The sequence below is a fragment of the Oncorhynchus mykiss genome, chromosome 27, assembly GCF_057628025.1.
Source record: "Oncorhynchus mykiss isolate SJ-2025 chromosome 27, ASM5762802v1, whole genome shotgun sequence".
In the NCBI taxonomy this organism is placed as follows: domain Eukaryota; kingdom Metazoa; phylum Chordata; class Actinopteri; order Salmoniformes; family Salmonidae; genus Oncorhynchus; species Oncorhynchus mykiss.
This window is the reverse complement of record NC_143048.1, coordinates 30,125,880-30,138,852: the sequence shown is the minus strand read 5'-3', so window position 1 is coordinate 30,138,852 and position 12,973 is coordinate 30,125,880. Positions and strand designations below refer to the sequence as shown.

General features: G+C 45.7%; 1 protein-coding gene across 3 annotated transcripts in view; it reads left to right on the top strand.

The window, feature by feature from the left end:
- LOC110507915 (solute carrier family 12 member 9) overlaps positions 1–8,311 on the top strand; it is a 60,100-nt gene extending 51,789 nt beyond the window's left edge. For all 3 annotated transcript variants that reach the window (XM_036965311.2, XM_021588336.3, XM_090223853.1), the window contains 3 exons: positions 4,717–4,891; positions 5,290–5,436; positions 5,576–8,311. In XM_036965311.2, coding sequence (XP_036821206.1) covers positions 4,717–4,891; positions 5,290–5,436; positions 5,576–6,507 — 1,254 coding nt within the window. In that variant the 3' untranslated portion in view covers positions 6,508–8,311. The remainder of the gene's footprint in view (positions 1–4,716; positions 4,892–5,289; positions 5,437–5,575) is intronic.
- Positions 8,312–12,973: the final 4,662 nt, after the last annotated feature.

The following is a 12,973-nucleotide window of genomic DNA, read 5'->3' as shown; positions in this document are numbered from 1 at the left end:
AGGCCTACAAACCTGACTCAGTTACACCAGCTCTGTCAGGAGGAATTGGACCAAATTCACCCAACTTATTGTGGGACGCTTGTGGAAGGCTTCCCGAAGTGTTTGACACAAGTTAAACAATTTAAAGGCAATGCAACCAAATACTAATTGAGTGTATGTAAACTTCTGACCCACAGGGAATGTGATGAAGGAAATGAAAGCTGAAATATATCATTCTCTCTTATTATTCTGACATTTCACATTCTTAAAATAAAGTAGTGATCCTAACTGACCTAAGACAGAGAATTTTTACTAGGATTAAATGTCAGGAATTGTGAAAAAATTGAGTTTAAATGTATTTAGCTAAGGTGTATGTAAACTTCTGACTTCAACTGTATGTGACAAATCAAATTTGATATGATAAACATTAGAAATATGGCCATGCATTGTTCTTGCAAAAAAGACCTTGCTTTTTCATTGTAAGCTCATTTACTTGTGTGTTTCCAAGCAAAATAGCTTTGCACTTTGGTTGTCATCTGATGAAAATGAAGCTATTTTCTGGCTCAACTGTTCTGGGGAACTATGCTAAGCTTCACAAGAACACAATCCGCTTAATCTCTTAACTTATTGCAGGTATTTACCTAAAGTAGCTGCAAATATACAAATGTATGGAAACACTTCAAACGAATAGTTTCAATAGTATTCGCAGTATTGAAAAACCATCCTGTGGCTATTTCCAAATACCCCGGGAATATGGTATATACAATATATCGCCCAAGCCTATCATCCCGAAGTATTTGTATATTTGTCCTCTATTCTACAAGCCTTTTGCTCTAGTGTTGCCAGGAGGGACTGTTGCCAAGGGGACGGTTGCCTGGGCAGTGAAGTGCCAGGAGCCTGTCAAAAGCTAGGCTGCTCCAGGAGCATTATTACAGCCACTTAACTTATTGAGCCTTTCTCCAATGCTTCCTCTCCCCATCCCCAGGGAGAGAGGGAAACACGAGGAACGCGGAAACACTTAGTTTAAACTAACTTGTGTGTGGAGGGATTACGAGGGTGCATGTTTTGGCATGGATCGGTGACATTGAGGAAAGACCAAAGAAGATTGGATTCATGTGATACAGGCAAGGAGATATAAGCTGATAGTCTTGAGGGATGGGTATAGTATTGAAGGAGTGATTGACATGAAAGAAAAAGACATGAGTTTCTTGGTGGGCGGATAGAAAATAATGTCGAAGTTAAGAAAAGATGCAAATGCAGTGACACGGGGATAGGGTGGTGAGAGAGAGAGAGAGGGGAGGGATTAAGAAAATGTGATCTATCAGAAGACTGTGATGGAGATGGATCACAAGAGAGGGTGATTGGAGAGGGACGGAGTGAGGGACAGCTGGAGCGGTAGATGAGTGGAGGAGGCAGAAGCACATTGACTCCAGGAACTCTCTCGGTTTGGCAAAAACTTTAATAAACATTATCATCATTATAATCATTATGTGTTTAGCATTCTCATCATTAGCCGTAGGTACACACACAAACGTACTCTCACAGAAACATACATACACACGCATTCACAAATTATTCACGTGGGGTTTTGGTAATCGGTAAACCGTGTATCAGTGTTTTATTGTTAGATCAGTAATTAGAGAGATCGGATACTAAGTGAAACCTAGAATCGACTACACGTCTTACACATATGCAGTCATGCCCCTTCAGTGATCACGCCATGGAAGTCATGCCCCTTCAGTGATCACGCCATAGAAGTCATGCCCCTTCAGTGATCACACCATGGAAGTCATGCCCCTACAGTGATTAAGCCATAGAAGTCATGCACCTTCAGTGATCACGCCATGGAAGTCATGCCCCTTCAGTGATCACGCCATGGAAGTCATGCCCCTTCAGTGATCACGCCATGGAAGTCATGCCCCTTCAGTGATCACGCCATGGAAGTCATGCCCCTTCAGTGATCACGCCATGGAAGTCATGCCCCTTCAGTGATCACGCCATGGAAGTCATGCCCCTTCAGTGATCACGCCATGGAAGTCATGCCCCTTCAGTGATCACGCCATGGAAGTCATGCCCCTTCAGTGATCACGCCATGGAAGTCATGCCCCTTCAGTGATCACGCCATGGAAGTCATGCCCCTTCAGTGATCACGCCATGGAAGTCATGCCCCTTCAGTGATCACGCCATGGAAGTCATGCCCCTTCAGTGATCACGCCATGGAAGTCATGCCCCTTCAGTGATCACGCCATGGAAGTCATGCCCCTTCAGTGATCACGCCATGGAAGTCATGCCCCTTCAGTGATCACGCCATGGAAGTCATGCCCCTTCAGTGATCACGCCATGGAAGTCGTGCCCCTTCAGTGATCACGCCATGGAAGTCGTGCCCCCTTCAGTGATCACGCCATGGAAGAAGTGCCCCCTTCAGTGATCACGCCATGGAAGTCATGCCCCCTTCAGTGATCACGCCATAGAAGTCATGCCCCTTCAGTGATCACACCATGGAAGTCGTGCCCCCTTCAGTGATCACGCCATGGAAGTCGTGCCCCCTTCAGTGATCACGCCATGGAGGGGTGGAAGGAACATAATGTTTTCAGAGATTTTTAATAGGCCCATTGTCTTGAATATCTGTAGATTGGTGGCCATTTGGACCTAGTAATTATTTATATGGTTGTCTATGTAACAGGAATTTAATATAGGATAGGCAGGTTTATGTTCCAGACGTGGAATGTTTCAACATTGGTCTTGTAGATATAATTACAGCTCGATGTGATTTTATGTAATGAGAATATGACGGGAGGTCGCAGTACTGCCATTCCATAATGCCAACTGTCTCTTCATGACCACCACACACCCCTCCTACACACTCCCTGGTCTGCAGTCTCTGCCACAGTCTCATGTCTTAATGGGATTCTGATTCTGGATCCAATTTGTTTCTGCAGTGGTGGAATCCTTCTGATTAGACCACAGACAGACCCACACGCTCACTCTGCAGACAAGGGGCGTTGTGTGGGATGTGCATAGGAACACATGTAAGAAGAAAGTAAAGGAAGGGTTTTATGCAGCGAGAGTGGCCAACTTAAGCCATGTACACCATGGTTTCTAGTTGCCAGTAGTAACCGGATTTGTTTGTGATTTAGCCAACTCTGTGGTTTGTTGTTATACCATACATATACATAATGTACAGTCGTGGCCAAAAGTTTTGAGAATGATACAAATATTCATTTTCACAAAGTTTGCTGCTTCAGTGTCTTTAGATATTTTTGTCAGATACTATAGAATACTGAAGTATAATTACAAGCATTTCATAGGTGTCAAAGGCTTTTATTGATAATTACATGAAGTTGCTCTCGGAGGAGAAGTTGCTCTCGGAGGATGTGTTGGTACCCTTCTTTATTCATGGCTGTGTTCTTAGGCAAAATTGCGAGTGAGCCCACTCCTTTGGCTGAGAAGCAGTCCCACACATGAATGGTCTCAGGATGCTTTACTGTTGGCATGACACAGGGCTGATGGTAGCTCTCACCTGGTCTTCTCCGGACAAGCTTTTTTCCAGATGCCCCAAACAATCGGAAAGGGGATTCATCAGAGAACATTACTTTACCCCAGTCCTCACCCTTTCCAGAATATCAGTCTGTCCCTGATGTTTTTCCTGGAGAGTGGCATCTTTGCTGCCCTTCTTGACCACAGGCCATCCTCCAAACGTCTTCCTCTCACTGTGTGTGCAGATGCACTCACACCTGCCTGCTGCCATTCCTGAGCAAGCTCTGTACTGGTGGTGCCCCGATTCCGCAGCTGAATCAACGCTAGGAGACGGTCCTGGCGCTTGCTGGACTTTCTTGGGTGCCCTGAAGCCGCCTTCACAACAATTGAACCGCTCTCCTTGAAGTTCTTGATGATCCGATAAATGGTTGATTTAGGTGAAATCTTACTGGCAGCAATATCCTTGCCTGTGAAGCCCTTTTTGTGCAAAGCTATGATGATGGCACGTGTTTCCTTGCAGGTAACCACAGTTGACAGAGGAAGAACAATGATTCTAAGCACCACCCTCCTTTTTGAAGCTTCCAGTCTGTTATTCGAACTCAATCAGCATGAGAGAGTGATCTCCAGCCTTGTCCTCGTCAACACTCACACCTGTGTTAACGAGAGAATCACCGACATGTCAGCTGGTCCTTTTGTGTCAGGGCTGAAATGCCACAAAATGTAGGATCTTAATTTGATTACGCTTTTGTTGCTAAGAATTTTACTGCAGTGCAGGAACCGCAGATGAGCTTAGTGATTTACTTAAATTAACTTGAAGCCCACACTAACACATTGTTATATTAACAGTAATGCACTTTTCATGTGGCCTACTTTTGGCTGGCTAATAGCCTAACCATCGATTTAAGAACAATTATGGCCAAAAATGTCAGTCCTGTTGCGGCAGGATTATTTTGCTGTGACAATATTGGTCAAATTATGATCCTACATCTATGTTGCTAATATTTAGCATTCCAGTCCTGATAACTGTTGTGTGTGCACTATAGATCAGTGGTTCCTAACCGTAGTAAGGAGTACTTGGCCTATCTACAGGGGGTACTTGAGAAGGCTCATGAGACCATAGGCCTACTGGTAAAATGTTTGAGGGGGTACTCCGGGCAGAGCAAAATTCAGTTAGTGGTACAGTAACTGAAAAAAAGTTTGGATCCACTGCTATACAGTATACAGCTCTGTTGTAACGTAACTCTCGGTCTCTCCCTCCAGGTGCGTAAGTACCTGTTGATGTTGGACGTGCGTAAGGACCATGTGAAGTTCTGGAGACCCCAGCTGTTGCTGATGGTGTCTAACCCTCGTAGCAGTGTAGGTCTCATCACCTTCATCAACGACATCAAGAAGAGTGGTCTCTATGTCCTGGGACATGTACAGCTGGGAGACCTGGGTAAGAGGACACACGGGGGCGTCTCTTGCTCTCTCTCGGGGCGCCTCTCGCTCTCTCTCGGGGCGCCTCTCGCTCTCTCTCGGGGCGCCTCTCGCTCGCTCCCTCTCGCGGTCGTGCTCTTTCTCTCATGTCTCACTCTCTCTCGTGTCTTATGTTTTTCTGTGGCACTGCACAATCAGGTCACTACACAGAGAAATAACTTAATCTCTTACTCTCTGAGGACTTGGCAGATAATGGCCCCTGGCCAAACTGTTTGCACAGATATTGATGTTTTGTTGCTCTCGCCATCCTACCCCCCCCCCCCCCCCCCCCATCTCGCTCTTTCTCCATCCTCTCCCCCCCCTCTCTCTCTCTCGATCGATACTCCCACCACCACCCCTTCTCGTGCTTTCTCTCAGACACGTTACCGTCCAACCCTCTCCAGTGCCGTTATGACTCATGGTTGTCTCTGGTGGACCACCTCAACATCAAGGCATTTGTCAACCTCACCCTGGCTGACTCAGTACGGCACGGAGTGCAACATCTACTCTTCATCTCTGGCCTAGGTCAATGATTATATTCACTACTCTCTGATACCATGCACTCTATTAGCTGTAACTGGCCCAACTGTCACTCATACACCTCTTTTACAATCACACCCATTCACTCATCTCTCCCTCTTTCCATCCCTCTCTGTCTCTCTAGGTGGGATGAGGCCCAACACATTGGTCCTGGGTTTCTATGATGACTGCACTCCCAAAGACAAACTCACTGACCCCGCCCTCACTGCCACCGTCCCCACTCAGGACCCCGAGGACGAACGCCCGCCCTACCACTTCCCCGCCCTGCGGCCTTCCAATGATGGTATGGGGGAAAACGGAAAAGTCATGGGACCCCAAGAATACGTGGCGGTGATCGCAGATGCCATGAAGATGATGAAGAATGTAGCGCTAGCCCGCTACTTCCACCAGTTCGACCGGGCCTCAACCATCTCCTCGTCCCCAGGGAAGGGTGCTCTGTACGTGGATGTGTGGCCCGTCAACCTGCTGAGACCAGACAGCTCCAGCTATGTAGACACCTGCTCCCTCTTCCTGCTCCAGCTTGCCTGCGTCCTCAACATGGTCCGCGCGTGGCGCCATGCTAGACTCCGCCTCTTTCTATGTGTGGAGGAAGGGCGGAGCCTGCGAGGCGCTGAGGAAAAGCTGGGTCAGCTGCTGAAGGAACTGAGGATCAAAGCCAATGTGTACACTGTGCCCTGGGACCAGCAGGTGGCGCTACACTGGCAGAGGCAGGGTGAGGCGGGCAAGAGGAGACCCACCCGCCAGTCACAGAGAGAGGAGGAGGGGCTGGGGAAGAGGGGGTTGTTTGAGGAGAAGGAAGGAGACAACGGCGACTTTGTGAATAGCTTCCCTAGCAACGCCACAAGGCTGTCGGATGAGTATCTGTTGGCGGTTAATAGGTTGATCCTGGATCAGGCCTGCCCCCCTCCGGCCGTGCGTTTCCTGTATTTGCCCCACCCCCCGGCTGACACGCAGCACTACACGGCCTACCTCCGCCAGCTAGACCTGCTCACCAAGGACCTGGGTCCTACCCTGCTCATACACGGGGTTACACCTGTCCTCACCACTGACCTCTAACACCTGAACTCTCACCAACTGATCCCTGATTAAACCCTCATCCCTTTACCAAATTGCTGCAGGTAGAAGTGCTACTCAAGCTCAAGGATCCACTTACCTGCCCCAAAGCTGTACTAATATACAAAAGTATGTGGACACCCCTTCAAATAAGTGGATTTGGCTATTTCAGCCATGCTTGTTGTTGACATGTGTATAAAATCGAGCACACAGCCATGCAATCTCCATACACAAACAGGCAGTAGAATGGCCCGTACTGAAGAGATCAGTGACTTTCAAAGTGGCACTGTCATACAAAGTATACAAAGTGGCACTGTCCAACAAGTCAGTTCGTCAAATTTCTGCATTGCCCCAGTCAACTGTAAGTGCTGTTATTGTGAAGGGGCAACGTCTAGGAGCAACAACGGCTCAGCCGTGAAGTGGTAGGCCACACAAGTTCACAGAACGGGACCGCCGAGTGCTGAAACGCTTAGCACCTAAAAATCCTTTGTTCTCGGTTGCAACACTCACTACCGAGTTCCAAACTGCCTCTGGAAGAAATGTCAGCACAATGACTGTTCATTGGGAGCTTCATGAAATGGATCTCCATGAAATGGGTTTCCATGGCCGAGCAGCCGCACACAAGCCTTAGATCACCATGCACAATGCCAAGCATCGGCTGGAGTGGTGTAAAGCTCACCGCCATTAGACTCTGGTGCAGTGGAAACGCGTTCTCTGGAGTAATGAATTACGCTTCACCATCTGGCAGTCCGACGGATTTATCTGGGTTTTGCGGATGCCAGGAGAACGCTACCTCCCCAAATGCAGAGTGCTAACTGTAAAGTTTGGTGGAGGATAAATAATGGTCTGGGGCTGTTTTTCATGGTTCGGGCAAGGAAATCTTAACACTACAGCATACAATGACATTCTTGACGATTCTGTGCTTCCAACTTTGTGGCAACAGTTTGGGAAAGGCTATTTCCTGTTTCAGCATGACAATACCCCAGTGCACAAAGTGAGGTCCATACAGAAATGCTTTGTTGAGATCGGTGTGGAAGAACTTGACTGGCCTGCACAGAGCCCTGACCTCAACCCAACCTTTAGGATGAATTGGAACGCCGACTGCGAGCCAGGCCTAGTCGCCCAACATCAGTGCCCCACATCACTAATGCTCTTGTGGCTGAATGGAAGCAAATTCCCGCAGCAATGTTCCAACATCTAGTGGAAAGCCTTCCCAGAAGAGTGGGGGCTGTTATAGCAGGCTCCACTCTAATACTAATGCCCATGATTTTGGAATGAGATGTTCAACAAGCAGATGTTCACATACTTTTGGTGATCTAGTGTATTTCCTCTGTTCCCCTATCCTCCTTATGAATATGGAAGGGTTGCACTGGCCAAAAAGTAAATAATGCTTAAAGGGGACTGAAGTCTGACACTGCCAAGTCATTGGAGCTCAGTAAAAGGTTTTCTTTTCTGAAATCACCATTTGTCTTTAATACAAAATCAGAAACGTGACCTTAAGTTTACAGTTAAAATATGAAAATCCAGCAATCTGTTTAATGGGACTGTTATGGAACTCTAGTCCGCTCCTCTACATGGAATCCCATGGATGTTTACTGAAGGGATATCTATTCTATATAGATCTATCTCATCTCCATGGAGCCCTTCTATTGGATACTACACTCCTATGCAAAGAATGCTGGGGTATGACCGGTACTATACAGCTCAGTAACTTTTTGCTGGAACACGCACATTTTAAAAGCACCATCCAAATCATCATGTTTCAAAGTGTGTTTATATTGTAATTAAATAAAGCTATTTTGTAACAGTTCTGTGTCTTTATTTTCATTTCACTGTCTCATCATTGTGCATTAGTTTTGAATAAGCCAGTAATTTATCTAAACAGTGTTGATTGATGTGTATGTTCACGGCTGTAACTATACTGAAGAAAAATATAAACGCAACATGTAAAATGTTGGTCCCATGTTTCATGAGCTGAAATAAGAGATCCCAGAAATGTTCCATACACACACATATTATTTCTCTCAATTTTTGTGCACACATTTGTTTACATCCCTGTTCGTGAGCATTTCTCCTTTGCCAAGATAATCCATCCACCTGACAGGTGAGGAATATCAAGAAGCTGATTAAACAGGATTATCATTACACAGGTGCGCCTTGTGATGGGGGCAATAAAAGGCCACTCTAAAATGTGCAGATTTGTCACAACACAATGCCATAGATGTCTCAAGTTTTGAGGGAGTGTAAAATTGGCATGCTGACTGCAGGATTGTCCACCAGAGAGTTGAATGTTAATTTCTCCACCATAAGCCGCCTCATGTGGTTTTAAAGAATTTGTATGTCCAATCGCTGCAGACCACATATAACCATGCCAGCACAAGGCCTCCACATCCCAGGACCTCCACATCCGGTTTCTTCACCTGCAGGAGAATTTGCGGATGTCACCTTTATGAACACTTCCCCATGTAGGTGGTGGGGTTATGGTATGGGCAGGCATAAGCTACGGACAACAAACACAATTGCATTTTATCGATGGCCATTTGAATACACAGAGATATCTTGACGAGATCCTGAAGACCATTGTCGTGCCATTCATCCACCGCCATCACCTCATGTTTCAGCATAATGCACAGCTCCATATTGCAAAGATCTGTACATGATTCCTAGAAGTTGAAAATACTCACCAAACATGTCACCCATTGAGCAGGTTTGTGATGCTCTGGATCGAAGTGTATGACTGTTCCAGTTCCCGCCAATATCCAGCAACTTTGCACAGCCATTGAATTGGAGTGGGGCAACACTCCACAAGCCACAATCAATGGCCTGATCAACTCTATGCAGAGATGTGTCACGTTGCATGAGGCAAATGATGGTCGCACCAGATACTGACTGGTTTTCTAAACCACGCCCATATCTTTTTTTTCGGTATCTTTGACCAACAGATTCATATCTGTATTTCCAGTCATTCATAGATTGGGGCCTAATTAATTTATTTAATAGGGCCTAATTCATTTAAATTTACTTTTTCCTTGTATGAACTGTTGCATTTTGCGTTTATATTTTGTTCAGTGTACATATAAGGACACCGAGGTCGACCTCAGCAATGTTTTCTAATTTAAAAAAAAAATCTTAAAATATGTCTTGTACACTACAGAAAATCGATCACGGGTCAAGGTCAACACCTAAATATTGCTCCTAGCGTTGATCAAAGCTCAGAACGCTAATATTCTTGATCTGCACACGCGCCTGCCTCTGCGAATGGGTGGAATCATGAACAGTTTGTTCGATATGTTCGCATGCGTCCCCCGGATTTGGCTTTTTAGCAGCACATTCGCCACTCTCAAACGGCTGACTCCGCTCTCTGGTGGCACAGGCCGAAGACTTGAGACGTGAAACGAACTAACCCAACGTGAAGTGAGCGAGTCGGCTCAAGTAGAGACGCTGCTGACAGTGTGTGTGCGAGATGCTGGACAAAAGGCCATTTTAAAACCATGTTTGTTTCAATATGAACATCTCCACATCTTCCCTATAGGCCTAAACATACATCAAAAATCAAACAATACAGTTGTTAACCAATATAAACAAAAATATTTTATCTCCCTATCGCCAACTGGAGTTTATAGTGTACCCATTACCCACCCTTTTTTACGACTACTTCACTGATCAACAGTCATAAGAAATATTCTAATGTGGATGTGATAAAACCATATTTCTGCGGGCTCTATTGGTCTGTTCGTGTTTTGTGTGGTGCTTGATTCGCAATGCCTGCAATACAAATATGAATGCCAGTGAAGGCTGGGGGGAGGAGCTACAGGAGGATGGGCTCATTAATGGCTGGAATGAAATAAATGTAACGGAGTCAATTCCATTTATGCCATTACAATGAGCCTGTTCTCCTATAGCACCTCCCACCAGCCTCCACTGATGAACACTGAGAAAAGAGAGATCAATGTAAAGAGTGGATGATTTTATGCAATTAATTATTATAACTGACTGAACAGTCACTGATGCTACGTGTCAGTGTGAACCATTTCATCTCAAACCCTGGTTGTTGCCCTGTCTGTGGTAACCTTTGGGTGTGTCGAGGTTAATTAGTTAATCTTGTCTTGAAGCTGTAGGCCTTGAGTGTTTCTCAAATAAACTAGACTTGGATGGGGAGGCTCCAGTCCAGACAGACAAGCCCAGACAAATTGCTCTGTCCCCTAGCTATAAAATAAATGGAGTTAAGGTAAGGGAAAGATATGAAAAATGACCCAACATAACGATGAATACCTGGTCAGAAAACGGAGCTGAACAGTGATTGAGATAAAGAGCCACACTGAAAGTGCTGTAGAAGACATGGTATTTGGTGTAAGATTTCTCTATTTGCCCTGAAAAGGTCAAAGAAAGTGTGTGATGTGTGTAAATGTGTTTGTATGATCAGAGAGCCTCAATTTCCTCTGACAGTTTTCTAACAAGAGAACTCTTATTGCTCTGGGATAGTAGGAAATAGGGAGTGCAGTCAGAGCGGATTGGGGTGGGGGGTCTCACTGTTAGGGTCCTGGCTATGTGTTGGGGTGTTTCGGTGCCCCTGGTGTACAACAGACTTGAAACCCTGTTCAGAGGGGCAACATGTCACACTCACCAAGACTCACACTGCCAACCACTGACCACTGGGCACACCACAGGGACACATCATTTATACATACCCACTGATCACTTTGAATTAGCACTCTCCTCTGATCTGATCCGTCTCTCGTCTCGCTCTCTCTCTCTCTCCTATCTTCTCGCTCTCTCCTCTTTCTCCATCTCTTCTACCTCTTCTCTCCTCTCTCTCTTTCTATATATCTCAGGGTATGAGTTATATCAGAATGCCAATGGTTTCATCTGGTTAATTTTACATGAGATGCAGATTGTCTGAGTCATCAGATGGATAGAAGGGACTTGGTCACACTGATGCTAGGCAGGATTAGTAATGAAGGAGAGGTGTGTTTGAGAGGGATACAAATGTAGTATGATACACAAATAAAGCAGTGAATGGAAAAGCCCTGGTATGGTACACTAATAGAAAGAGCCAACATCCCATGATGCCCCTTGAGTCAGTTTTCTTGTGGTAGTAATGGAGGCTGTACCTTCAATGGCTTGAACTGCCTGAAACAATTCTACTGTCATCTCAAATCTATATCAGGAAGGATGATTAAGGTACGGTGGAAAATTAAATATCAGTTTCTGAGAAAGTTAACCCTTCAACTATGTGTACTACGAATATGCACAGTAGGGACAGTGCATTTGGAAAGTATTCAGACCATTGACTTTTCCACATTTTGTTACGTTACAACCTTATTCTTAAATTGATTTTTTTAAATTACCTCATCAATCTACTCACACACAACCCCGTAATGACAAAGCATTTTTTGCAAATGTTTTAAATTAAACAGAACCTTATTTACATAAGTATTCAGACCCTTTGCTATGAGACTTGAAATTGAGCTCAGTTGCATCCTGTTTCCATTGATCATCCTTGTGATATGACAACTTGATTGGTGTCCACATGTGGTAAATTCAATTGATTGGACATGATTTGGAAAGGCACACACCTGTCTATATAAGCAAAAATAAATCCATGAGGTCGAAGGAATCCTCCGTAGAGCTCCGAGACGGGATTGTGTCGAGGCACAGATCTGGGGAAGGGTACCCAAACATTTCTGCAGCATTGAAGGTCCCCAAAAACACAGTGGCCTCCATCCTTCTTTCTTAAATTGAAGAAGTTTGGAACCACCAAGACTACCTAGAGCTGGCCGCCCAGCCAAACTGATCAATCGGGGGAGAAGGGCCTTGGTCAGTGAGGTGACCAAGAACCCGATGGACACTCTGACAGAACTCCAGAGTTTCTCTGTGGAGATGGGAAAACCTTCCAGAAGGACAGCCAACTCTGCAGTACTCCACCAACCAGGACTTTATGGTAGAGTGGCCAGGCAGAAGCCACTCCTCAGTAAAAGGCACATGACAGCCCGCTTGGAGCTTGCCAAAAGGCACCTAAAGGACTCTCAGACTACGAAAAACAAGATTCTCTGGTCTGATGAAACCAAGATTGAACTATTTGGCCTGAATGCTAAGCGGCATGTCTGGAGGAAACCTGGCACCATCCCTATGGTGAAAGCATGGTGGCGGCAGCATCATGCTGTGGGAACGTTTTTCCAGAGGTAGTGACTGGGAGACTAGTCAGGATCAAGGGAAAGATAAACTGAGCAAAGTATAGAGAGATCCTTGATGAAAAACTGCTCCAGAGCACTCATTACCTCAGACTGATGTTAAAGGTTCACCTCCCAACAGGACAACGACCCTAAGCACACAGCCGAGACACCGCAGGAGTGGCTTCTGGACAAGTCTCTGAATGTCCCAGCCAGAGCACGGACTTGAACCTGATCGAACATCTCAGGAGATACCTGAAAATAGCTGTGCAGCAACACTCCCCATCCAACCTGACAGC